The sequence below is a fragment of the Blastocystis hominis genome, assembly GCF_000151665.1.
Source record: "Blastocystis hominis, Singapore isolate B (sub-type 7) whole genome shotgun sequence assembly, scaffold_6".
NCBI lineage: Eukaryota > Bigyra > Opalinata > Blastocystidae > Blastocystis > Blastocystis hominis.
In genome coordinates this window covers 697,746-722,495 of record NW_013171865.1, presented here as the reverse complement: position 1 = coordinate 722,495, position 24,750 = coordinate 697,746, and the positions used below count along the sequence as shown (strand labels likewise).

The 24,750-nt window shown below is 40.4% G+C and overlaps 11 protein-coding genes; 4 read left to right on the top strand and 7 right to left on the bottom strand.

Moving 5' to 3' along the window:
* Positions 1 to 742: 742 nt before the first annotated feature.
* On the top strand, positions 743 to 847 carry GSBLH_T00004374001 (uncharacterized protein; the record flags this gene model as incomplete). The annotated part of the gene is made up of 1 exon (XM_013043259.1): positions 743 to 847. The coding sequence occupies one exon, from the start codon at positions 743 to 745 to the stop codon at positions 845 to 847; it is 105 nt and encodes a 34-aa protein (XP_012898713.1).
* An 11,193-nt stretch (positions 848 to 12,040) lies between these two features.
* GSBLH_T00004372001 (uncharacterized protein) lies at positions 12,041 to 12,719 on the bottom strand. XM_013043258.1 has 5 exons: positions 12,680 to 12,719; positions 12,583 to 12,644; positions 12,466 to 12,551; positions 12,332 to 12,435; positions 12,041 to 12,301 (listed from the first exon to the last, which is right to left on the bottom strand). The coding sequence occupies exons 1-5, from the start codon at positions 12,697 to 12,699 to the stop codon at positions 12,082 to 12,084; spliced, it is 492 nt and encodes a 163-aa protein (XP_012898712.1). The 5' UTR covers positions 12,700 to 12,719; the 3' UTR covers positions 12,041 to 12,081.
* A 167-nt stretch (positions 12,720 to 12,886) lies between these two features.
* Positions 12,887 to 13,647, top strand: GSBLH_T00004371001 (uncharacterized protein; the record flags this gene model as incomplete). XM_013043257.1 has 4 exons in its annotated part: positions 12,887 to 12,977; positions 13,006 to 13,210; positions 13,240 to 13,465; positions 13,497 to 13,647. 4 exons carry the CDS (start codon positions 12,887 to 12,889, stop codon positions 13,632 to 13,634), a joined length of 660 nt encoding a protein of 219 aa, XP_012898711.1. The 3' UTR covers positions 13,635 to 13,647.
* A 93-nt stretch (positions 13,648 to 13,740) lies between these two features.
* On the bottom strand, positions 13,741 to 14,870 carry GSBLH_T00007188001 (uncharacterized protein; the record flags this gene model as incomplete). Its single annotated transcript, XM_013043256.1, is given in 7 exon segments — positions 13,741 to 14,195; positions 14,228 to 14,315; positions 14,329 to 14,470; positions 14,501 to 14,592; positions 14,604 to 14,693; positions 14,724 to 14,815; positions 14,849 to 14,870. The coding sequence occupies 7 exon segments, from the start codon at positions 14,868 to 14,870 to the stop codon at positions 13,741 to 13,743; spliced, it is 981 nt and encodes a 326-aa protein (XP_012898710.1).
* Positions 14,871 to 15,268: 398 nt separating this feature from the next.
* GSBLH_T00004370001 (uncharacterized protein) lies at positions 15,269 to 16,121 on the top strand. XM_013043255.1 has 4 exons: positions 15,269 to 15,448; positions 15,481 to 15,858; positions 15,890 to 15,963; positions 15,995 to 16,121. The coding sequence occupies exons 1-4, from the start codon at positions 15,424 to 15,426 to the stop codon at positions 16,094 to 16,096; spliced, it is 579 nt and encodes a 192-aa protein (XP_012898709.1). The 5' UTR covers positions 15,269 to 15,423; the 3' UTR covers positions 16,097 to 16,121.
* A 1-nt stretch (position 16,122) lies between these two features.
* On the top strand, positions 16,123 to 17,353 carry GSBLH_T00004369001 (uncharacterized protein; the record flags this gene model as incomplete). XM_013043254.1 has 6 exons in its annotated part: positions 16,123 to 16,521; positions 16,551 to 16,637; positions 16,668 to 16,755; positions 16,794 to 16,882; positions 16,917 to 16,972; positions 17,010 to 17,353. The coding sequence occupies 6 exons, from the start codon at positions 16,123 to 16,125 to the stop codon at positions 17,110 to 17,112; spliced, it is 822 nt and encodes a 273-aa protein (XP_012898708.1). The 3' UTR covers positions 17,113 to 17,353.
* A 46-nt stretch (positions 17,354 to 17,399) lies between these two features.
* Positions 17,400 to 18,316, bottom strand: GSBLH_T00004368001 (uncharacterized protein). XM_013043253.1 has 4 exons: positions 18,047 to 18,316; positions 17,913 to 18,016; positions 17,518 to 17,878; positions 17,400 to 17,487 (listed from the first exon to the last, which is right to left on the bottom strand). The coding sequence occupies exons 1-4, from the start codon at positions 18,131 to 18,133 to the stop codon at positions 17,404 to 17,406; spliced, it is 636 nt and encodes a 211-aa protein (XP_012898707.1). The 5' UTR covers positions 18,134 to 18,316; the 3' UTR covers positions 17,400 to 17,403.
* Positions 18,317 to 18,461: 145 nt separating this feature from the next.
* GSBLH_T00006801001 (uncharacterized protein) lies at positions 18,462 to 19,297 on the bottom strand (the record flags this gene model as incomplete). Its single annotated transcript, XM_013043252.1, has 3 exons — positions 18,462 to 18,617; positions 18,649 to 18,718; positions 18,747 to 19,297. 3 exons carry the CDS (start codon positions 19,295 to 19,297, stop codon positions 18,462 to 18,464), a joined length of 777 nt encoding a protein of 258 aa, XP_012898706.1.
* A 1,526-nt stretch (positions 19,298 to 20,823) lies between these two features.
* On the bottom strand, positions 20,824 to 21,544 carry GSBLH_T00006800001 (uncharacterized protein; the record flags this gene model as incomplete). The annotated part of the gene is made up of 6 exons (XM_013043251.1): positions 20,824 to 20,945; positions 20,976 to 21,136; positions 21,169 to 21,222; positions 21,251 to 21,384; positions 21,417 to 21,466; positions 21,526 to 21,544. 6 exons carry the CDS (start codon positions 21,542 to 21,544, stop codon positions 20,824 to 20,826), a joined length of 540 nt encoding a protein of 179 aa, XP_012898705.1.
* Positions 21,545 to 21,600: 56 nt separating this feature from the next.
* Positions 21,601 to 23,131, bottom strand: GSBLH_T00004367001 (uncharacterized protein; the record flags this gene model as incomplete). XM_013043250.1 has 8 exons in its annotated part: positions 21,601 to 21,861; positions 21,892 to 22,063; positions 22,093 to 22,347; positions 22,379 to 22,633; positions 22,677 to 22,755; positions 22,795 to 22,903; positions 22,934 to 23,023; positions 23,056 to 23,131. The coding sequence occupies 8 exons, from the start codon at positions 23,129 to 23,131 to the stop codon at positions 21,623 to 21,625; spliced, it is 1,275 nt and encodes a 424-aa protein (XP_012898704.1). The 3' UTR covers positions 21,601 to 21,622.
* A 247-nt stretch (positions 23,132 to 23,378) lies between these two features.
* Positions 23,379 to 24,065, bottom strand: GSBLH_T00004366001 (Tim17). XM_013043249.1 has 4 exons: positions 23,990 to 24,065; positions 23,845 to 23,958; positions 23,544 to 23,810; positions 23,379 to 23,513 (listed from the first exon to the last, which is right to left on the bottom strand). The coding sequence occupies exons 1-4, from the start codon at positions 24,048 to 24,050 to the stop codon at positions 23,425 to 23,427; spliced, it is 531 nt and encodes a 176-aa protein (XP_012898703.1). The 5' UTR covers positions 24,051 to 24,065; the 3' UTR covers positions 23,379 to 23,424.
* Positions 24,066 to 24,750: the final 685 nt, after the last annotated feature.

Sequence of the window (24,750 nt, the reverse complement as noted above, 5' to 3'; positions counted from 1 at the left end):
AATGGAATTGAATGTGATATTGATGAAAAATATGAAGGAGATGGAAGCAAACCAATGAATATCGGAATGAAACATTTGAAACTGAGTAACAATTGTGTATTGGTTGATTGGGATGTTTCATTGTTGTACAATTTGGAATCAATCGAAATCGGCGATGAATGTTTTGGATCAGTGCAAACATTCCAAATCGATGGATTGAATCGATTGAAAACCATCAAAATCGGAAGCAATTCATTTACGCAAGTAAAACAGGATGATTTTGAGTATGAAGATCCAGACATGGATTATCTCTTGAATAGATGCAACAACCAATCGAAATCATTCCACATATTGAATTGTGAATCATTGGAATCCATTCAAATTGGTGAATATAGTTTCAGTGATTTTGCTGGAGACTTTGAATTGAAGAATCTACCACAATTACAATCCATTCAAATTGGGACAATTGGAAGTGGGTCATGCAATTTCTATTCTAGTTCATTTGTGATTCGAGGTATTGATATGATATTGAATATTTGAATGATGCATAGATCTTCCAAATCTACAATCCATTACATTAGGTGATTTTGCATTCTTTAGATCCTTCTCAACAATAATTGAAGGTATTGAATGAATTCGAATGAAATGATTGATGTAGATCTTCCATCATTACAATCCATTCAACTCGGTTATTGGACACTTGCTGGAATTATTAATGTTTTAACTTCATTGATACTTCGAAGTAATAATGAATTGATTTGAAATGATTTGTTTTGTAGATCTTCCAAATCTAACATCAATAACTTCCGAACGATTTAGTTTCTATAATCCTCATGTAGTGACATTGGAAAGTATTTCTGAATATTGAATATTGATAGTATTTAGATATTCCAAATCTTCAAAATGTCAAGCTACCTGATTCATTCCGGAAAGTTCGATCGAAATCAATTTCGAGTATAGTTTGATTGATTTGATTTGATTCATAGATGTTTCTTCCATTCTCGCTGATCTTGTCAAAATCAAGCATTAAATCTATGAATATGATTTGATATGATTTGTTCAGTGATTCGTCATTGTTTAGGAACATTTCCATTGATTGATTGATTGATTGATTGATTGTTTGAAACCGATTCTTGATCACAATTCATGATTCTATAATTATCAAAATATCAATCCTGCCTGATTATTATGATGTTCTTCTTTACCATTTTAACAATGATACTGAATTATGATTGTTGTTTCAATCAATCAATCAATCAATCATTGTTTTCGATCATTATTATCATCATCATCATTATTACCAATGACCCAATGATCACATATTGAACATTCACAAATGATGAATCCAATCTACCAATAATAATAATAATAATATACAAATGATGGTTTGAATAGGTTTGAACTAGGATTTGTTCAATATTGATAGGAAACTGCTTGCTTCGAATAATCATTATCATTATCATCATGAATAATAAGATTGGATTTGATAATGACACAATGGAATGGTTGGAATCGATTGATATTGGATGATTATTCACATTTGTGAATCCATTGTTAAATCGGTAGATAATACAATACAATACAATACAATACAATGATTGATATTGAATTAGGATATTGATTTTGACTTATTGAATAGGAATCGATCACTGTATACATAGAATAGAATAGAATAGAATAGAATAGACTTAAATAGAGGTGAAATGGATAAAACAAGGTAATGAAACTAGAATAGAAAAGAATAGAATCCGATTGAATAGCATTGGAAATCATATTGGATTCACCATTCAATCAATCCAACTATCTATCATTTGTTTGTTTGTTTGTTTGTTTATCAATGAGTCACAAAACATGGATTTATCAATTTGATAATAATGGAATCAAATCGGATGTGTTTGATACTTGATAGTTGTAGTTCGTAGTAATATCAATCGTGGTTTCACAATTCGATATTTGGATGGAATGTCGTATTCTTCAATATCACACAAACCATTCATTCAATCAATCAATGGATGAAAGATAGCTGATTCAAAATGCAAATGAATGTTGAATATTGTAAAGAATCAATTCATCATTCACACTCAATAATACTGATAAGAATAGAAAGGCTCTTCAATCCATTGATTGATCGAATGAATGAATGAATGATTGATTGAATGAATGAATGGTGTGTATTTGGTTAGTTTTCGATCTCCATTCATCATTATCATTATGATTGTATCATCATCCACATTATTCATCGGTCTATTTCAGCATATTGAATACCATTAGATCATTTTGGTATTGTTGATCATGAATAGAATGATTGGATAGGATCGATCAATCAGAATCATAATCATAATCAGATTGATGATGAGTATTCAACGATCAATCCTCGTCATTACTATCATTAGTAGTAGTATTTGTATTTGTATTTGTTTGATTATCAATGATATAGAATCGATCGAATGATTCATTGATAGCGATCCAATCGACTGATAGAATTATACAATTGATTCGATCGAGATTCATGAAATCATTATGTTCGATCATTGGTTTAGCTGGAATCTATCATTGTACTGTATTGCATAACAATACTCTTATTTCTTTCTTTCTTTCTTTCTGATCATTATTATCATTATTATTGATATCATTCAAATCATTAGATCCCATTCGAACAAGTCAATATGGAATCAGCATTTGATAATCACAATACAATAATGAGGCATATTGTGAGAACCATTTGTGTTGTGGTTTGAATATGAGTATTTCGATAATGGTCTTTCTTGGAATCCATTGTTTGATTGTATATTCAATATGCTGTTTGTGATTGTACACCGATGAATCCACAAATCACATATTTCGAATGAATCTTGATCGAACGACTTTAATCGAATCGTTTTGACAAGATTCATTGCACTTAATCGAATTGAATCAATAGGAATCGACACAATCCATATTTGTTTGTTGAGATAGTATTCATTTGGATAATACTCAATGATTCATTATTCTTTTGTTTTTGTTTTGTTATTGTTTTGATGTTGCTTATCTATTTTTGATTATTCCATTTTTCATTTGTTGTTGTTGTTTTTCAACTTTTGGAATTGATTGTAGTTCATTTGATTATTTCATTTTCGATTTTGATTTTTAGTTTATTCTTGTTTGTTTTGCTATTCTTTAGTTTTCTTTGTTTCTTATTTTCTTACATTTGTGCATTATATTCCTTTTCATTTTTCTTTTGTTTTCTTTTGTTTTCTTTTTCTTTTGTATTATATGATTCTAATTTGTTTTTAGTTTTTCTTTTTTGTATTTTCTTTTTCTTTATTATTCCTTTTTTCTATTCTAACAATCATCTTATTATTTACTGTCCACCAGACAAATTGGATTGTGTCGATTCTAATTGATTCAATTCTCATAAGGAAATATGTGATTATTTGTTTGGATTGTTCCATGTTTTGTTTTGCTTATATCTGTTTGTTTTCTGTTCATCATCATCATCATTATTATTATTATATATCCATTTCAACCAATCATCGAATCAATCATGTGCCATCAGTTTGAAACAACAATACAAATTCCACAGATCATTGTAAAATGAACCAGATAGAATTGTTCCAATCATAATCAATCGAAATGTGTTCCTATTAAACGAATCAAATCAAATCAAATCAAATGATCAAACGGAATCGAATGAAACACAATGAATCAAATCAAATCAAATCACCTAGCAAGATAAGATAAGATAAGCTTAAACTTACCAAATGGAATTGAAATCTATGAAAATCATATGAAATCAATTCCATTCTATTTATCAACAATACTCGAATCGATTTCGATTGAACATACCCCAATGATACAAGTAGATTGACATTTTGAAACAGATTTGGAATATCTATTTACTATCTCTATTCAATATTTAGATCTACTTTCCAATATCACCAAAACGAGGACAACAGAAACTCCATTATACAGAAGTTAGTGATGTTAGACTTGGAAGATCCAAAACAAATCATAACCAATCAATTCATTATTACTTCGAAGTGTCAATGAACAAGAATCATCATCATCCCATCTTTCTCCCCTACCTTCCAGTATCCGATATCACGTGATACACATATTGTTTTCCTTCTTGTTCATTCATTCATTCATTCTGTTTTCCTTCATCAATCACTCACTCAATCATTCATCCATTCATAGATTGATGGATCATTGATTGTCATAAAGGAAACACTTGATTCTTTGCTTTCATTGATTCCATTTCTTCTTTTGTTGACAAGGAGTATTGTTATCGATTTTGATGGTTTGGAATCAATGAATGAATGGTAGGGGAGAAAGAGAGAAGTAGTAATAGCAGCAGCAACATCCACAGCAACAACAATAATAGTAGTAGTTGTAGTAAGCAATGGACCAAACTATCTATCAAATGATTTAATCAATAATCAGAACCTACAATACGAAATCATTTCAAATCAATCCGATTGATGTTTCGTGATAACAATCAATCCTTCCATGCAAACCGACAATCAAATGATCTTCTCTTCATTTATATTTAAATCTGAATCGATTCACATAGATTCATTCAATTATGTGGATTGTTTGAAATTGATATGCATTCTTGGTATTTGTTTGTTTTCACATATCGAGTTTGTTCTTCATTTCGATCATTCCACATAACAATCTAATTGATTTATTATCCAGAATCGATCAGTAAGTATTATTGATTGATTGATTGATTGATTGATCCATGATAATAATAATATTCATATTTCCAATAATATGACTATTATCATGGATTTGGTTCTTTCCTTATTTCTTTATTAAACTACACATATGATTGTTTCAATATCTCTTTCTATGATGATTACTATTATTATTATTATTAATCATCAATAGCTATGGATTGTTCTCAGATATTCTTCTTATTCTCATTCCTTTTACTGTTATTATTCTCATTATTGCTTGTTATTCACATACACATTGTTTGTTCTACATCAATTTGGTATTGATTCGATATCGGACACTGCATTGAGTTCACAATTCATCCATTTGGATGATTATTCATGTTATTGTTCGTTCCTATTATGTTGTTGCTGCTCATTATTTCATTTCATTTCATTTCATTTCATTTCTGTTTTAGACATTGCTCTTGAACACATAATCATCTTATTATTCTTCTCATTGATTTCTATTACTGTTATTATTGTTGCTGTGCCATTTTAACGAATTCATTGTCGTTATTGTTGTTATTTGCTTTGTTATTTGATAGATTCATAATATGAAAGAGTATACAGAATAGGCATCGATTCAATCAATCAATCAATCAATCAATCATGCGTTAAACAGTTCTAAAACCATGAACAAATGATTGAATGATTGAATGATTGAATCGATGACATTATTGATGCAGAATGAGAGTTCATTGGTTGTGATAAAGGTCTTTGTTGTTTTGTGAATCACTCCACATAGAAAGAATCTTTCATTTATTGATTCATTCATTCATTCAATGATTTATTGGTTGATTCAATCATTCAATCAGCCATCCAGACCAAAGTGAATCAAATATGATTATATGAATGAATATAGAATAGAATAGATTGAATGAATGAATGAATGAATGACATCCTTGTTACTGATTTACAGATCATTGGTTGTGAGTAGTGTCTTGAGATTGTCAATCAATTCTTAGATAAGATATCATTCATTCGTTCATTCATTGATTTGATGGTATAATCATTCAAATATCCCATTGCAATTCACATGATTGGTCCACTTTATACAGATTTAACGATATTTCCTTGTCAACAATCCATCATTCATTCTTATGGTACAAAATATACATAATCACAGTATGCACTCAATTCAAATCGATGCTTGTAGGATTACTCATTCATTCATTCATTCATTCATTCATTTGTTTTCTTTTCAGTGTTGAATTGCTGAAATCGTATCGAATCCAACTCCAATATCACAACCAATCACATTCCCATTCATTTCGATTCTCTCTCATTCACTCTTCATTATCATTATCACGTATTACATCAATAATAAATAACTAATACATATCATTGAATGGATTAAGATCTTAAGCAATGAATACGATTTCTTCTATTCTTTTCTCTTCTTTGGTTCTTTCTTTCATCCATTCATGGTACAAAACATCTCCATGCTATGCAATCTTTGTACATCCAACTCATATTCATTCAATAGATTGTGACCAATTACACAAATCATTCCAGTACTATTCTATTCACATATAGCATACAATCTGTGATAATATCTATGAATCATTCAATTACATCCACTATATACCAATCATTGTGCATTCCAACTAACAATAACGGAATTTATTACAAACTCCAATCATTCATTCATTCATCGATTGGTTATTCCAGTACTAAGTATCAACAGTATTGTTTCTGTTACTCAGAATTAGTTATTTTATGAAAATGGATTTAACAGAATCAAACATTGTGTTAAACCAATGAAATGACAGAATCGTGTTTGTCTGGATTTTGTTTGTTTTGAAGCAAAACTATGCATGATCTATGTAATTCGTTTCAGGATGTGCTAAAACAGATTCCTGTGAAATATCATCATTTCAGCTATTGTTCGTTATAATTTGTGAAAATGACTTCATTTCCATTACTACTTCATACATATGTTATTTTCTACTATACTATTACATTCTAGTATTGTTGTTTTCATTCATATTGGCCATTTCTGATTATTCCACACTTACCTATCCTATTTTCACAGTATTCTATTCCATGGAATATACTAATAAGCCAAAATATACAATCAATCACAAATACACATTATTCTATCTTCCCATACAGAATGATGATGATGATGATGACAAAACATCAACTAATCACAATCAATACTATTGAGAATAACTATTGTGAAGACTCTTGTTTGTTAATACTGCTCATTCCTTCTCTCAGCTTATAACACGAACTAACAACATTATTAGTTGTCATATTTAGAATGTGAATTCATTATGGGCTGTGATACAATTCATATCACACAATATGCACTAAAATAAAACAATACACATTTGTTGTTATTCTATTGCAGATATTCATTGTCCAAGTATTGATTCAAAGTATCTCGAGACTATATTATACAGATTAGTCATATATCAAGGAAATACAACAATACTTGTGGTAAATGACTGATTCATCCTTCCTATTTCTATTGATGAGTTCATCCATATTTGATACATGTCACATAACAAAAATGATCCTATTTTCACAATAACAAAAGCTCTTTCGATCAATAATAATATGATTTATCAACTTGTAGCTATCTTAAACCTCATTAATATGGAACAATAGTAGTAAGAAAATGGCACTATTTGCGTGAAATCTGGTGGCAGCTTTCTTTATATGCTATTTTGCACAATGACAACAATTGCGATCCTTTGTCCTTTGATGTAATCGACCAACCGATTCTGAGTCCTCGACTATCGTTCCTAGGCTGTTTGGTCGACAATCATCGGTCAGGAACCAGGTTTCGTGCTTTCTTAGACCAATTCCTTTCTACTATCAACCTAGTGCTCGTTTCTATTTTTGTGTTTGTTGCGTCAGTTATACTTGGATGCAAGAAAGTAGTAGACATACCTAGCTAAGGTGAATTATTGTTATTTCTCTCGTATTTACATGTTTGTTTGCCTATTTGTAATAACCGAAAGCCAATATGTGTACATTGTCATCACTAATCCATCTATTGTTGTCCATGCAAGTCATAAGTGTCTTTGGTAAAGAGAGAACATGCATTATTCCATTCTCATACAAGATTCACCTATCAATGGTTCATTCGATTGGATCAATCCTTACAAGTTCAGAAATCCATTTATCACTTCCATGACTGTTCTATTCAAACCCAATCAAGTCATGTTCAATATTGTGGGCTCAACCAATGTGGTGACAAACATCAATGGTGAAGAGGCAACGATCTCGCCTGGTTATTATACACTGAGTGAAATCATTGCCATTCTGAACACCATGATTAATACTACATTCTCAATTTCCACAATGGCTACAAGTTATGAGTGTATTTGGATCCAGTCTCCATACTCTATCGATTTCACGAGGTACATATGATATCAAAACGATCATTGCAATGTTGAATGTGAGTGATGTTCTATTTGAAATAGTGTATAGTGGAGAAAAGGCATTTCGAGTCTATTACCAGTTTGTGATTCTTCCTCTGACACAACTTATTCATTCCATGAATAAAGCGATTCATTTATCGAGGTGTGTGGGGAACATAAATAAGATCAAGGAACTACGGAAACCAGCAAAACGAAGAGGTGAAACTCGAGTGATCATCAGTGGATTCAAGAGAAACATATACTTCATCGATCTCATCGATTTCTCTTCCAAACAACACAAATCGATACAAGGAGTATTAGGAAGACAAAAGAGTACAGGATTCTACAAGAATCGTGGATACAAATATGTCCTTGTATGTATTGATGGATATTCGAAATACCTGATGACTCGGAAACTGAAAAGCAAGAGTGCTACAGAAGTCACTCATGCGATGAAGGATATCATTCAGACATATGGTGAATCACCAAAGCATATTTTCTCGGATCGAGGCACCGAATTCACCAATGCCATCTTTCGTACCAATATCTTGAACAAGTATGACATCACCATGTATCACATGGATTCAGCGAATAAGGCAGTACTAGCTGAACGAACAATTCGAGATATCAAGGAGACACATCATGGTTCCATTCAATCAATCGAAAGGTGTATGGTTTGATTTGATCGATGGTGCAGTTCGTAGACATAATGGAAGGAAGAACAGAGACATCGGATATACACCCAATGACATTTGGCTTAACAACAACAACAACGATATCTTGTACATGGAGAAAACAGAACCATCCAATATGACAGCAAAGGACACAACACTGCAATTCGATGTTGGTGATTATGTTGGAGTGACACGAAGACCTCGTATTCTGGAAAAGCGATCATTGACGAGCAAATGGTCTCAGGACTTGGTTGAAGTTGTTGATATTGACGATCACATCATGCCATTGATGTACGAAGTGAAGAATGTGGAAAGCGATAGCACACAGAAGTGTTATCATTGAGAACTCCTGGCAAGCAAATGGAAACCACAACCAGCACCGCCTGTCACTCGATCCAAGAGTCGAAAGGAACCCAAATGCATTGAGAGAGGCAGCAAAATCACATCGACCCATTACGAGCACCCAGAAGAAGAAGAAGAAGAAGAAGAAGAAGAAGAAGAAACAACAACAACCTCGCTCAAGTGTTTGAAAACGATCGTGATGCTCTTCACACCTCCCAGACATACGAGAGAAGGGATATTCGTGAATACAGAGATCATATGACTCTCACTTGTCCAATCTATGCTATTTATCAGTTTGGTATGGGAAAGGGTCACAAGATTGTTGAACATATCGATGAATGGTACATCGATCAATCACACACCATCCATTGAAACACTCACCTTGTATCCCTTACCCACAATCGATTCGATGGAATCACAATGTTTGAATAGGGCATCATTCTCATTGTAACATGGAATCGATGTGATCGTCAGATATAAAGCAGAAGGTAATTCGAATTAGCATTGATTATTGAATGGTTGAGTGGATGTGAGTGTATGTTCAAACAATGTGGCATTATTGACTTTCACAAAACACCCAGAAGGTATAGTCCATGAATATTGATGAACGCCATCCACTGTCTCACACACGAGGACATGTTTGCCGTCATTCTCGGGCATATTGATGAGCATGTTATCGAGCTTCCTGAACGTGTAATTGTTTGGATTGCTACTGAATATGTACGACATTGATTCATTCAAATTACTTTGGTTGATTTCGTTCATAGGATTTGACATATACACTCCTCAAACAAGCTTCATTCATATTCGAATATGTGAACATGTTGAATGAGAAACGAGCCAAATCCAAGACTATTGCGGAGAAGAACCTATACAAGTTATTGGCAAACTTAACCTATGGCAAATTCGTGGAGACTGGATTGAAACGAATGTAATTGAAGTTCGCCACCACTTGGAATGAATGTGAGGCTATCATTAAGAAGCATGGGCACGATATGACCGCAGAAAGCGCCATGTATTCCGAGAATCTGAATGGTATCAATTGGAATTATGAGGTGAAAAAAGTGGTGAAACCATTCCTCATAAGATTTGCCATCCTCGACATGTCCAAACACAACATCTAAAATTTCTACTACAATGTGCTCAAGATCACATTCGATAACGTAGAGCTGTTGGTACAAGACGCAGGCTCGTTCATCGTGCAGTTGAAGGTTCGAGGAAACAACATTCACAAGATGTGCGGCATGTACAAGTCGTTCGATTTCTCGGAGTTGGATAACACGAGCTATTTCTATTGACAACTCGTGAACTATTACGAACAGATAGTGGACAAGAGAAAGTTCCCTTCATTGTCATCATTTCTCAACATCAACAAGAAACTAGAGGAACCCATTTTGAAGGATGAATACAATGTCCATCGTATCAAGGAGTTTGTGGGACTCAGATCGAAGATATATTGTCTGGTGGATGAGAAGCAAGTGATACACAATGTAGTAAAGGGTGTTTCTTGTAATGTGGCAATCGATGGTGAGAAAATGCGTGTGAAGAACACCGATTTGTACAAGCGTGTACTTGAGGCAGAGAGGAAGGGAGATGCAGGGAGCGAAAATACATTCAAACCCATCAACAACCAATCATTCACAAATACCATCATAGAGCTTACCGAAACACTCAAAACGTGCACAGGCTACAAAAGATGGATCTTAGACTGCAATGTGCATACACTAAAAATCGTGCATTATCGTTTGTCTGACATGAAAAACGAGTTGTCTTTCCTTTGATAGGAACAATACAATCCTAGAAGTGATGAAGGGGTTCCGATACTTGAAGAGTTGATCCACGAATACGTACCATTACTAAGTGAGCCATGGATGAGCAAACAATAGTACATGGCTTACCTCACCTTACGATAGACAGTAAAGGCAAGCTTAATATAAAATAGTCAACATTTCACACCAAATTTCCAATAATGAACAAAAAACTAGTTGTCCAAGGTCAGCAACAGCGAGAGAAACTAAACAAATAATTAGGGTCAACTTTAAGCTGTAGTCTCGCAACTGACGGAGTCTGAGAAATATCTCTAACCACAAATCACCGTTAATAAACCAATATCATTAACACACTATCAACATCCATTAAAACTGACAAATTACTCACTCGTTCACGCATTCATTCAGTGAATTGATTTGTTGTTAAAAGAAGGAAAGAATAGAAATGAAAAGAAATAAGTGTAATAGAAATGGAGTGTGAGTGAGTGAATGATGATAAGAATGTGATGTTTAAATAGGTAATTGAATAATAATAAAATGAGAACGGCCATATCTGATGGAAAGCGCCCTAACCCGTCCGATCTAGGAAGCTAAGTCATCACGAGTCGAGTTAGTACCAGTGTGGGTGACTCGCTGAGAAGTCTCGATGCTGTTCTTTTACTCCAATATTTTATTTCATTCCATACATTTATTTATCCATTCTTACTATTATTATTAAACCAAACCATTCACTCATTCATTCATTCACTCATACACTCACGAGCTCACGAGCTCACTAAATAGTTCTCCCACAGTATTCTTATACTTTGATTAATAGCGTATGATGCTTGTGTTTCATTTTTAACCATGATAGGATAACTTTTCCAAGTATATACTTAGAATCTACAATGGTACACACAAGCAGTAGACTGCCTTTCTGAGGCAATTAGGCCATAATAGTTGTTAGCACTTAACATAATTCACCTGCATGACAGAAACAACAAAATTAACTATTACCACTTTCACTTTCCTTAATAAGCGAATGATATCAATGAAACACGCAATCAATACATTACAAACGAAGTAAATATTCCACTATAATAATATCCTATACCAGAGGCAACCACTAAGTAACAAGGTATGATTTCATTCCACTTTTACAAAAACAATTACCACCATTCCCTCTCAACCTTTCTCGACTTGAGAAATAAAACAAACAAAAGAATATCACAAGCCTGTACAAAATCCCAATAATTGTAGCTTTTTAGAAGAATCCATAGCTAAACCCAAATGTTGTAAGACCCGAGATCAGAGTAACCGCAGCATACATGATATAGGTGGGAATGTTCAAGTTGAGGCGAGGAGCAATACCGAAGGCAAGCAGCACAACCATTCCTTCAAAGAGCAGGTTCGAAATGAACATAGCATAGGCAGCAGCCTCATTCTGTCCAGCCTTCTCATCCATGTTCTCACTGTACTTTCTCCTATCCATCAACATCACTGCCCACCTCTACTTTCTCTCCATAACGTTTCCGAACTCTTCGTTGGTAAGCTTCTCATAGCTCAAGGCGAGGAGAACCAAGCACACCAAACTCACAGCAATGAACACAGGGTAATTCTAGCCCTAAGAAGCCAATATAGAGTATACGGATAATTCCACGCTGAAGAACTTGCTGTAGAACAGGTACAGAGGGAAAGCAGTGGCGATCAGAGCGACAGAATAGAAACACACTCCTAAAGCATTAACGAGAACGCAGAAACAAACTGTGACCAAAGGTAAGCCCTTTGGGCATCACGCTCTTAATAACGTCATCAAAGTTTTCAGAGCTATCCAAATTAGGGAATAGAGGAAAATCGCCTACGTAGTGGTGGATGCTTTCATAATCTCTTACAATCGGTGAGAAATCAACGAAATAATAGAAATGCGTCTATCAAAATGAGGTAGCCCATATTGTGTAACTTAGGGGACCATTTTGCTCAAATATGCTTCTATTTAGTATAGTATTTCAAACAAGAATTATATTATTGGGACATTGCATAATACTATTATAGTATTCATTTCGCAAGCCATGGAGAACGATCAGTGGGTCTATATGGAAGAAGAATGCATCGTTGTTGACGACCACGATAATCAAATTGGAGAAGGTTCAAAGAAGGATTGTATTTTTGCTATTCTATCATGATCTAGGTCATCTTCGAAATAAAATTGATGGCTCGACCATTCAGCATCGTGCTTTTAGTGTTTTTTTATTTGATTCTCAAAATCGCTTACTCCTGCAAAGACGGTCAGCGGAAAAGATTACATTTCCTCTGTACTGGGCAAATACCTGCTGCAGCCATCCTCTGAATTGTGCAGCTGAAAGGGAAGTGGAAAATGATATTGGAGTCAAGAGGTATGAACCAGTGTAATGGTAGTATCTAGGGCTGCTATTCGGAAGCTGAACCATGAACTTGGAATATCTGAAAGTACATGGTCAACTGATGACTTTGTAAACGTTTTAAATGCACACTACAGTGCTCCCAGTGATGACACATGGGGAGAAAATGAAATCGATCATGTGTTAGTTGCTAAAAAGGATGTCCAGTTGAATCTCAACCCTAGCGAAGTGTGTGAAGTTAAATACATGACTTATGATGAGATTTGTCACGTTAGTTCTTATTTTCTTGTGTGATATGTAGTTTATAGATTCTGCCAACGACCAAGATCAAAAGATCAGTCCTTGGTTTAAGAAGATCTTTCTCTATTATGGAAAAGATTTGTTCCATCATGTGGATACCATTCACACAGTTTGTAAAAAAGGAATTGTTTCTCTGTAATGAACTTGAATCGTCTCTTTTTGTTGTTTAAGCAAACAGCATGATCTCTTCTTCCTCTATATTTCCCATAGAACAAACAACCCCATTTCCTATCCGTCCATCCCCTTCATGCATTCTTTTCGATATCTCCCAGCTCGACCAATGCGTACCACGCAGCCTTTCCTTGCGCAGATCGCTGACTCTTCCCCTTCCCCTCTCCCATCATCTTCCCATCCACCTTCACTTTCGCATGGAAACGGAAATAGGGCGGCTTTTCCTCCTGCTCTTTCACTTCCTGCTCGTACTCTTCGTAGGGAATTTCTCGGTTCTCAAACTCGTAATCGAGCTGATGCTTCTGGCAATAAATATGAAGAGCGTGCTTCAGTTGGAACCGATTGATCCGATACTCGCTAATACTCTCCAGTTCTTTCACAGAATGGATGCTGTGATAGTCGAACGAATGTCCCGTCTCATCCTCCACCTTCTTCTTTCGAAGGGGAATGCATCGCTCAAACGTCGTCTTCCAGTCATTTGTCTCCTTAAAAGCAATAATCATCTCCACGATAGTGTTGATATTCATCACTACGATTCATCTCCTTCTCGCTAATCATCACCTCGATGCTGACACTCGGGATAAAACTCCGCCAGAGGCAGCCGCACCGAAGGAACGCCCAGCTCCTTCGCTCGATCATACGATTGATTCTATCCATCACACGCTTGGCTTTCTGCTCACCTTCGCAATCGAACGGTCGACCAGACCGCCGATCACATACACTTTGGAAGGGTCGATCGTGGAAATCGGATCCGGTGCGTCGGGGGAGAAGTAAACCATTTCATCCGCTGAAAACACGTCTTTTCTGTTGGTCATCTCGAGAAAAACGAACTACAAGTCTTCTTTATGGAACGTCATCGGCCATTTGTCGCCACCCGTTGCTTTGATAGGCGGAGTCGTTTCAGGAGTCTGCGTCTCATTTCGATCCTTCGACTTACTGCTCCACACACATGAATCGACACAGGTTCCTTCGCTTCCTTGTTGGCTTTATGGCATAATCCGAGTTGACGCACCACGCTGAACTGCTCCTAGTCGTAAAGAGTCAGATCAAAAGCAACTTTGGTGTTCATTTGGTCTTGATAGTGTATATCTATAGCAACTCGCTGTCCTGTAGTCATTGCCTCCACCAGCTTTGCCTTCTTTTGTAAACCTAGCCATAAAAACTCAACAAATAAAAACCTACCCTCCGCCTTTTGCTTTTCCATCCATTCCCTTCGCTCTTCCTCTGTCATTCCCTCACATTCCTTGTCCCGTCGTTGTGCGAACGCTCTTCGCTTTCGTTTTCTGTAAACTCAAAGCAACAATCGCTGGCTCTACATGCTTTCTCTTGTGCGCTCCTTTGTCTTCATTTTTATATATTCAAATCTACAGTTTACAACGTCCATTGCACACACTTTTGAGCTCTCTTTTGCTCTGCAAGTTCCTTCTTTCTACGCTTCTTTTCATCAATTTCCACTGCTTCCGGAGGGTTTTCCATTCCTTTTTATTATTCCAAAAATCGAGCGAATTTGCAAAATGTACAGTGATCATTGATATTATAATTTCGCGAAATCATCATGTTCCCCGTTTTCCTGCGCTGAGTCCATTCCAATCAAAGGAAATAACCAGATTTGCAACCAAAACATTCCTTTTGTTGAAAAATGGTGAAGTACAGGTAAGTGGATTCACGCCTATGCAATACTTTAGTGGTTGCTTTGTTGTGGCTGTGTTTTCTTGTTTTTGATTGCGTTTGTTTCGATTCTAACCTGTTTTTGTAGTATGACTCCTGCTGACACTAAGAAGAGTTTTTCGCGTTGTAATGCTGCTTATGTGTAGGCTGCCAAGCCCGCGGTTCTTACTTGACTGTGCACTTCAAGAACGCTCACGAGGTGGGTGCTGCCATCAAGAACATGTCTCTGCTCAAGGCCGAGAAGTACCTTAACGACGTGATTGCCCACAAGCAGGCTGTTGCGTTCACCCGCTTCAACGGCGGTGTTGGTCGTCACGCCCAGGCTCACTCCATCAAGGCTCCTGGAGATCAGTGCAGATGGCCCAAGGCTGCCTGCAAGTTCTTCCTGGTGCTTCTGAACAACCTGAAGGCCAACGGTGAGGCGAAGGGTCTGAACGTGGAGAACCTTCGTATCAGCCATGTGCAGGTGAACCAGGCTCCCGTGATGCGTCGTCGCACCTACCGCGCTCACGGACGTGTGTGCCGTAGGCAGTTGGTTTGATTGGTAATGTGCAGCCTATCTCCGCCACCCTGCTCACATTGAGATGATGTGCACCGAGGAGGATTCTGCGGTGAAGAAGGCTACTTCGGTAAGTATGGAGGCGTAGTGTCATGGTGTAGAAGCCCACGCACAAGCGTCTCACTCGCAGACAGCTGGCGTACAGAAAGCTCGTTCACCAGAAGCTTGCTGAGAAGAAGAAGGAGGAGGAGCAAAAAGCCTAAATGCAGTAGAGGATTTGGTTGCTTTGATGGTTTTGTTTCATACAAATTTGCGTTTTTGTACATTCTTATTCAAGGTCAGTATGAGTGATAAGACGAAAACGATTCTGCAAGTGGGAGGAGCTCTGTTTGCTACGGCACTCTTAGGATATGGAGTGAAGCACTGTTTTGAGAATTCCAAGAAAAAGGAAAAGTGCGAGCGCTATTTTGTCGGCATTGACCTCGGAGCTACAAATGCAAAAGCAGGAGTGGTGAATGATGAGGGAGAGCTTCTTGCCACCGCTTCTCAGCCTCTTACGGATTATACGGATAAGGGAGTCGTCAGTTCGCTTGTTGAGGTTGCTGCTAAGGCTGTTACCGAAGCAGGACTTAAGTGGAGCGACATTAGTGAGATTGGAGTTGGTTCTCCTGGTACTATCGACTTTGATGTAATCTTGTGTAATATTTTGCCATTTAGAATGGAGTTGTGATCAAGGCTTCGAATTTCCCAACGTGGGATCACGTTCCTCTTGCCAACCTTATCACAGAGGCTACGGGAGTGGCTGTACAACTGATTGATAACCCTAAGTTCTAGGCGGTGCTTGACAACGACGCGAATGCCGCCTGTGCCGCCGAATGCTGGATCGGCGCTGGAAAGGGAAAGAGCAACATGGTGATGATTAGTATCCACACTTCTTCTTCTTCTTTTAATAACCTTTAGCTCTTGGCTCTGGAATCGGCGCTGGCGTCGTGGTGAATGGCCGTGTAATTCACGGAGGAAGCGGCTGGGCAGGCGAGCCAGGCCACGCCGTATGGAGTAATAGATTGCCTGATGAGTGTGTAGATTTACAAGGTCAATGGAACGCCTTGCGGATGCGGCCAGAAGGGCTGCTTCGAGAAGTACGCTTCTGCGAATGGACTGGTTCTGGTGACGCAGGACTATCTGCAGGAGCATCCCGACGCGGAAACCTCCTTGCGAGCCGTCGAGAAGCTCACTGCCAAAGCGATTATGGACGCTGCGAAGGCCGGCGACGCGGTAGCGACTGCCTGCGTGGACATCGCGGCCGAAGCCTTGGGAGTGTGCTGCGTGAATCTGTGCCGTGTGCTGGACCCGGAGCTGATCGTCTTCTCGGGAGGCCTGGCGTTGGCCGGCGACTTCCTCCTCGATAAGATCAAAGAGCGGTTCCGCCACTTCCACTGGACGATCCAGGAACCGTCGTGCGAGCTGGCGATCTCGGAGAGCGGCGAGAAGGCAGGAATGATCGGAGCGGCGGCGGTGGCTCGAATGGATTACATGAAGTGGAGTGATTGTTGGAACAAACAAAGGACCACTAGGACCGAGCGAGGAGCATGCAGACGGGAATTACGAAGGAATGAGCAACACACAGAATCGCTGCGATCGTCTTGTTCTTCTCCTAGATGTGAAGAGGCCAGGGAATCGATACGCTGTAGAAATAGAAGATGTTTAGGAAATTCACGTAGAGCAGGGCTGCGCTGGTAAGCACAAATCCGAAAAATGTGGGGTCGAAATTGGAAAGGATAAAGACTATAACCGACACCAGACGAACCACCTCATAGAGAAGGAGAAGGTATCCAGAGTAAGATATCGAAATCACCACACTCAGAGAATCGGCCACATACATTGTACCAATCCACAATACCGATGCTGAAACCAGGAGAGTTAGAATATATGAGAACGCAAAACGGAAGCAATAGTTGAAGAATACATGCACACGGTCATCCTTTAAAGCAGTAATCCATCCATGGACAATAATGCACACAAACATTGTCCAGAACGCAACATATCTACACATTACTTTATAGGAAACAAGGAGCGCACAAATCGGGCTTTTTCATAATAGCACTCAGGAGCTCATTCTTCTTGACAAATAGATTTCGGGGATTAATTCTATCCACGATCTCCTTTGTATCGAAGTCAAAATACTAAAAAACAGGTTATCACACAAGTCCTACCTTCTGGATACCTGTAATGCTGAGCACACTCCATCCACCAGACGAAGCAGAGGAAGCAGGTGCAGCCGATGGCTCTGCAGTTTCCATGGTTGCTGGAACAGGAACAACTCCCACTTCTACGTCAGCTTCAGAGATGACAGTCTCAAATTCTGGCTCGTTTGACATTTGGTGTTTTGAAGGAGTCTAATAAGTGTGCTATATATATTTAATATATATAAAATAAAGGAAGAAAAAACGACAACTGCAGGATTCGAACCTGCGCGGGCAAAGCCCAACAGATTTCTAGTCTGTCTCCTTAACCACTCGGACAAGTTGTCTTGTTACAACCTTCTCACAATTCACATTTCTAACAAACAAGGGTACAACTTCAAATTCTTTAGGAATTTTGCAAAACCCGATTTCTCTATTCCATTACTCACACACTACCAACGGAGCTACTTTTCTTTTTCTTCTCTTCATCTTCGTCTTCACCTACTACCAACCTTCCTCGATCAGCCTGCGGGATCGACTCTGGCACACGGAAGAACTCCAGATTCAGATACTCAGCGTATTCCACGCCCGGCGTTGCTCCCTATCCATTCACTCTCCGATCTCGCTCCTACCTCCCACGCCAAGTACACCAGCGCCGTCGGTACCATTTTAAGACTTCGCAGCGTGGCGTTCGGGTCCAATCTACATCACACTGCCTGGACAGCAGTACCGTTCTTTAGGCGGTGTTCGGAAGAGATAAAACGGCAAGCTCTCCGCTCTGCCGATGAGAACCATGCGGACGACCCCCATGACATCGGCGATGGTTTCCCTGGGCGCAAAGTACGCCTGGATCACCGTGGAGTCTGGGAGGTGCACCCGCACCGTAGTTCTCCTGTACATGCGCTGTCGCTGGAGCGCCTCGAGCTCCCTCTGTGCGCGCGTTTTGAGCTGCGCGTTGCTCTCCGCCGCTCGCTTTTTGCGCTCCAAAACCTCCGAAATCAGCCGCGAATCCTCCATCGAATCGGACGCACTCGCGCTGCTGGGCGGACTGGAGGCGTTGGAAGGGTTGGCCGCGGAGTACGCGCCATCGGACAAATGCATCATCTTGGACTCCACGTCCGCCCCGAAATTGCGCGGATTCACTCCGTTCTCACTGCGGAACACCAGCAAGCCGCGCTCCGGAACCTCGCTCTCGAACTGCTCCATCCGCGTCTCCAGCTCCCTCACGCGCATCTCCGTCGTCTTCGCCCCCTCCGTCCGCTTCATTGTCGTCAGTAGCATCGGCTTCGTCGGGTCGAACGCCTCGCTCGGAGCCTCCGCAGGTTCCGCAGGCCCAGCAGGCTGCGTAGGCGGGGGATTGGCGGGAGGAGTCGGCGTGGGGTCGGCGGGGAGGACGTCGAGAACGCGTTGGAGCAGATCGACGTCGAGGAGCGCGTCGGAAAGGACGAGGCGCGGACCTTTCTCGGTGGCGGCGGCGCGGAAACCGAGCTGCGCGAAGATCTCGACGACGGGCCCGAGCGGGGCGCAGCGCTTCTGGAAGGAATCGCTGGCGGGGTTGAGCGTGCGGAGCGTGGGGGAGGAGGGGTCGCGGATCTGATGAGAGAAGGAGGAGGAGGAGGAAGGCTACGATGTTGCGGAGGATGCGGGAGAGAAGGGAGAAGGCGGGATGAAGCGACGACGCGGAGTACTGCGAGTGCAGCAGCGCGAGCTCGGTGTGGATTCGCTCTAAACGGCTCTCCGGAGTCGAGGCCATCAGGGAGACCAAGTCCTGGCTGGGAAAAACCGAGGAGGAGGAGGAGGAAAGAGATTCGCTGGGAGGAGATTGCTCGTTTTCCATTTCCATGCTTTCTTTCACTTCCATTCCTTGTTCTTTGTTATTGTCATTGTCATTGTTATTGTTATTGTCATTGTCATTGGGATTAACAGTTTTAATCGAATTTAAAACCGAAATCGCAGGAACACTCGCATTAGAGCACTCATTGACAACTCCATTCAATGCGTTTTCCTCCTCACCTCCTCCAACATTCTCACTTTCACTCTCGACTTTTACTCGATTCAAATTCAAATTCAAAAGAGGAAGAAGCGGAGGCAGCGAGGAGGCCACCAATTGAAATCGAAAGATAACGGAAGAGCTGATCCACCCAAAATCTATCAATAAAGCACGCACTTCACAACAAACCAGCTAGACTTCTCTCCAAATCGCTCCCAGAAAAAACCGAGCGAAACTGGACTAAAGCAGGCTGAAAGCCTTGCGGAATTTTTATCATTTCAACATCTATGAAGTTTGCTAATATCGTTTTTAGGGGTGTTAGGCAATTGTACGACTTCTACACTTCAACCACGTTCCCCAAAGGTTACGCTTGACTTTTTGTTGTCATACTGGATTGCCACTCTGCAGAGTTCATTTGACAAAACATTCTGACGCATTTTCAATGTCAGCACACTAGACGACGAAATTAGATAGGAAGAAATGGGATAGGACAAATCCAGTTGTTTTCCATTCAGTTCCAAATAGTACATCGGAAAGTCCTACCCGTCATTGCACTACAACACAGCATACTCTCTTTCCAAACGCAATACAAGCCTTATCCCTGACAGTAATCTACATATCAGCAGCTTCCAACCAATTGTCACCGTTACGCTATCTGATTTAACCAATATATCTCTCCGTTCATCGTTCATACGAATACGGTACTTTGACTCCTGCATGATTGCGATTCGTTGAAAAAAATGAAGATATTGGCCTAGCAAGTTCAAACTTCCAATTGTCTCTAGATAAATAGTATGGAGTCAACAACAACAACAAGTCAGAGCGTATTCCAACAAACACACAAGTCAATGTACTTTTTCAACTTGTTCTTCTCGTTCAACCCAATGTGGATTCTTGACATCAAGCTGCTATTTCGGAACACGAGATGAAGTCCCATCACTACCTAACATCACTTCGAATATAACGTACATAAAATGAACAGAACGTTCAGGCCGATGAAGTGCAGGAAGTAGTTGTGGAACAGCAGAAGAACAAACACACTAAATCCCGTCAGCGCCGCGACAATAACAGAAGGAGTGACTCTGAATTCACCCAGATAGAAGGGTGCAGGAACCCAAATGAAAGGGATGCTAGGCTCTTAGCAAGATTGACATCCACCCACAGCCACAAAAAGACCAGACAAAAATCGACAACAGAGAAGATGGGAGCGGAAAAGCTTGGAATAAAGCGGACAAACCCCCTACCCAGCGATGACCAGCAACAGAACATAAAGAGCCAAATAGTTGGTTCGGAAATAGATAAAATTGTTCTTTACACGGTCCTCCAGCCTCGGTAAGTCGGGCATGTTGAACTTTTCGAAACACTCTGACAAGGGGATCTACAAATCAAATTTTAAATAGACAGAAGCACAAATTTGGCCCAACCCCAGCCATTCACGGTCCTCCAAAGATCCATGATTTCTATGCTTCAGTCGACTCTCCAGCGACTATACTCTTGTCGTAAACACTGCTCGCGCTACCTGCCATAAAGGATTTCATAAAAACGGTTAATTTGCGACTAACCGCGGTTCCATATCCTCTCCAACAAACATTCCAAAAAACGTAAACAAACCCACTTTATGCACTAAAAGGCTCCACATCCACACGCTCATCCTTCGCATTCCTCGACAAGGCCAAAAAGTCTCGGTACGGCGCATCCGGCTTCACCATGTCCAGATCAAACCATTTGAATCTGTACCCCGTTTCCATCTTCCCCACTCCATTATGCGGCACCTTCACGAACAATTTCTGCGTCCACGGACGGTACTCGGGGCTCTCGTGCTTCTGCTGGCACGGCAGTTTCCGCTGCGCGTCCTCTACTCGTCAGTTTCCCCGCGGGAATCCACCCAGCCGCGTCTTCTCCTTTTCCACCGTCTTCCAGTCGGGTCCTTCCGGCCGTCGGATCGCGCACGTGACCGAGTTCCACAGTTTCCTCGATTCGAAGGGGCCTTGCCGCGGGATTTCCAGCACTTTCTTCGGCAGCACGGGGAGTTTCGTCACGTCGAGGAAGAGTTCCTCCTAGAATGCAAACCTCCCCGCGGTAATACGTTCTCCCCCGCGGGACCGGCGAGGTAGAAGGCGGAGTCCCAGTGACCGCGGAGGCGGTGGATGGGTGTGCCGTTGTGGTAGATAACCGCGGTGACGCGGTTGTAGTCGCCGCCGAAGAGCGGTTTTCCATGGAATTCGATGTCGGCCTTGAAGCCGGTCTGCGCGCAGTGGAGAGAAAGCTTGTCGATGAGCTGCATGCGCAGCGTGCCGATGAACAGACCCGTCCCTGCGAACGCGGGGATCATCGTGGAATACTATTCCGTGGGGGGGAGAGAGAGGGACTACGACTTCGCCGAACCGCGGGAAAAAGACCTCGATGTTGCCCAGCATGGAGCCGCAGGCGCTGTTCCCCGTGAAGTGCGACTTGGTCCAGATGTACCCGTTCGCGCAGTAGCCCTGCTTCTGGTTCTCCAGGTAGAACGCGGACACGGGCGGGTGGTGGCTCACCTGCTCGGCCACGTAGCTCACGCGGCTGGCGCCCGTGTCCACGATGCAGGAAAAGGTCTCGCCGATGATGGGGTTGTAGGGCTTCTTGCAACCCTGCACGGTGAGAGGAGGATGGAGAGAGCAGAGAAAAACGTACATGAGTTTTGTAGTGCCAGCTGGAGAGGTACCATTTTAAGATGCACATGAAACGCTTGTATGGATCGTCACCCTGGACTCTACACATGAGATTATGCACAATGATGAAATGAGAGTACTCAGGGGCGTCCAGCAAATCAACGTGCATCAACATATCGCCCAAATGCTCCAACAAAGATCGAGGAGCAAGGAAAAACACAGGAATCAGTACTCGAGTCAAGTCCTGCCCTAACCTTCAGAAGCTGTCTTCTTTTCTACCAGGCTTGAGAGATTTCAAAATGTGCATGAAGAGACTTGGCTGCACGTAGGGCTCACCAGCAATCTCTCCTCCTCGGGTATTCTCGGGATCTACATTCTCACGTAAAACGGACCACTCCTACCCTCCACGGTGTATTTTGTATAGTCAATACCACCAGAAAGGTCAGGGAACGTGGGTTGTTGAACTTGCTCAGCCATGAGTACAAACTAAATTCACGTTGAGAAACGAACTCAGCAACGTCCCATCAATCAAAAGAAAATCATCTTACTTTAAAAACAGATTTTAAAAAAGTGACGTAATAGGCGTTTCAATGTGGAGTTAAGTTGAATCTCGTACAGAAGTTATTAACTCCATCTATATATATATAGAACAAAGTACTTCCACAAATGCACTTCCCAGTTGATCTCGTATACCCACAAAAAAAGTTGATCAAACAAACAAACAAACGTACATAGCAAAGAAATGGACCCCAAACTTCACGTCTCCCATCTTAGTCAATAGACGGAGTTTCACTATAACTGTCTTGAAGACGAACAGCATCTCTTGGTTTTGTACGAGGTGCCGCAAGAGACGCAAAAGCTACAAATAACTCATACAGCACACCATTACTATCCACTCCTGCTTGCTCCATCATCACCTTGTTAATCCGTTTGTTCATAGAGTTACTTAATAGAATCATAGCTCCTTCAATCATGCCTAAGAGAGCAGCTCCACTGACGAAGGACCAAGCAACAGTTTTCACTCCGGATCGTAACACAAGAATACTGGCAGAAAGACCTCCAGCAAGGACAGAGTTCCACATGTCTTCTCGGTGGCGAAGATGACTGAAGAGACAATCAAAAGCAGAATACCAAAAACCCCAAATTGCAAACGCTCCTAGTCACATAAGAGAAAGAAAACAAGAGTAAACCTCCTAGTTTAGGGACACGCGTCTTTACAGAATATAGTATACCTTGCATATGAGAACCACTGGGAGAGTTTCTGAAGCCCTTTAGAGCATACCAACCCGTACCCAGGGTAGTTCCTACAGGTAATCTTGCTAAATCAGTGACTACCAATGATAAAGGTGCTTCCAGTATCATCGATAATGCGGTATGGGCAAGGAGATCTTTGCATATTTATTACGACTTGATTGACTGGTAGTCTGAGACAATCGTGAAACGGAGAAACAGGGAACTCTCCGAAAAAGATGGTAAATCAAAACGTACAAAAAAGTGTTCTAGCAGGAAGGATTTAGCAGTGAGCAATTGAAAATAGGAGAAAAATGTTTGTGACAAACAACAGACAAAGAAGAAGAATCTACAAAAAATGAGCAAACCATGTTGCTCTTTCACTTTTTTGCTTAAGAGAAAGAAAACGAAACAGTGGATGTGAAGGAAAAGATGGTCAAAGTGAAAGGATATGTATTCGTAGCATTTCTGGAGTCATTCCATTCGCTTTGAGAGTCTCTACAATTCTAGAATCACATCTGAACACCAGCCAAACCCGTCACAAATGGCATTTGAAATAAACACTGAGGGACGACCCGTGTACGACTTTCTTTGCAATGCAGCAGAATAAGGATCTGCACCCAGAGCCACATTCACAGCTCCATCCAGATGGAGTGGTACTAAGGAATAGTCAGAGGAGCAAACTCCACACTCCTGTTAAGAAACAAAAACAACCAAAATCAATTGAGTAAATAGGATATAGTATATACCAACTGCTTTCGAATCAAAGAGTGTTGTATCCCAATATTGTGGAAACAGTGAAGCGTGTAAAAATCAATTCCCTCATCAAGGTGGACAAAATCATTCCTTTCATCTGCTACCACGAG

Excerpts from the sequence above, each read along its gene's own strand:
- GSBLH_T00004372001 (XM_013043258.1), bottom strand. The coding sequence starts at position 12,699 with ATGAAAGCATCCACCACTAC. Across the intron at positions 12,645-12,679 it reads ATGAAAGCATCCACCACTAC|CTCTGAAAACTTTGATGACG; the intron begins GTAGGCGATTTT and ends TAATTTGGATAG. Across the intron at positions 12,302-12,331 it reads GGAAACGTTATGGAGAGAAA|GAGAAAGTACAGTGAGAACA; the intron begins GTAGAGGTGGGC and ends GTTGATGGATAG.
- GSBLH_T00004370001 (XM_013043255.1), top strand. The coding sequence starts at position 15,424 with ATGACTCCTGCTGACACTAAGAAGA. Across the intron at positions 15,449-15,480 it reads TCCTGCTGACACTAAGAAGA|GCTGCCAAGCCCGCGGTTCT; the intron begins GTTTTTCGCGTT and ends GCTTATGTGTAG. Across the intron at positions 15,859-15,889 it reads CGCTCACGGACGTGTGTGCC|CCTATCTCCGCCACCCTGCT; the intron begins GTAGGCAGTTGG and ends GGTAATGTGCAG.
- GSBLH_T00004368001 (XM_013043253.1), bottom strand. The coding sequence starts at position 18,133 with ATGGAAACTGCAGAGCCATCGGCTGCACCTGCTTCCTCTGCTTCGTCT. Across the intron at positions 18,017-18,046 it reads GCATTACAGGTATCCAGAAG|TATTTTGACTTCGATACAAA; the intron begins GTAGGACTTGTG and ends CCTGTTTTTTAG. Across the intron at positions 17,488-17,517 it reads ACATCTTCTATTTCTACAGC|GAGAAGAACAAGACGATCGC; the intron begins GTATCGATTCCC and ends CTTCACATCTAG.
- GSBLH_T00004366001 (XM_013043249.1), bottom strand. The coding sequence starts at position 24,050 with ATGCAAAGATCTCCTTGCCCATACCGCATTATCGATGATACTGGAAGC. Across the intron at positions 23,959-23,989 it reads TGGAAGCACCTTTATCATTG|GAACTACCCTGGGTACGGGT; the intron begins GTAGTCACTGAT and ends GATTACCTGTAG. Across the intron at positions 23,811-23,844 it reads GCGTGTCCCTAAACTAGGAG|GAGCGTTTGCAATTTGGGGT; the intron begins GTTTACTCTTGT and ends TTATGTGACTAG.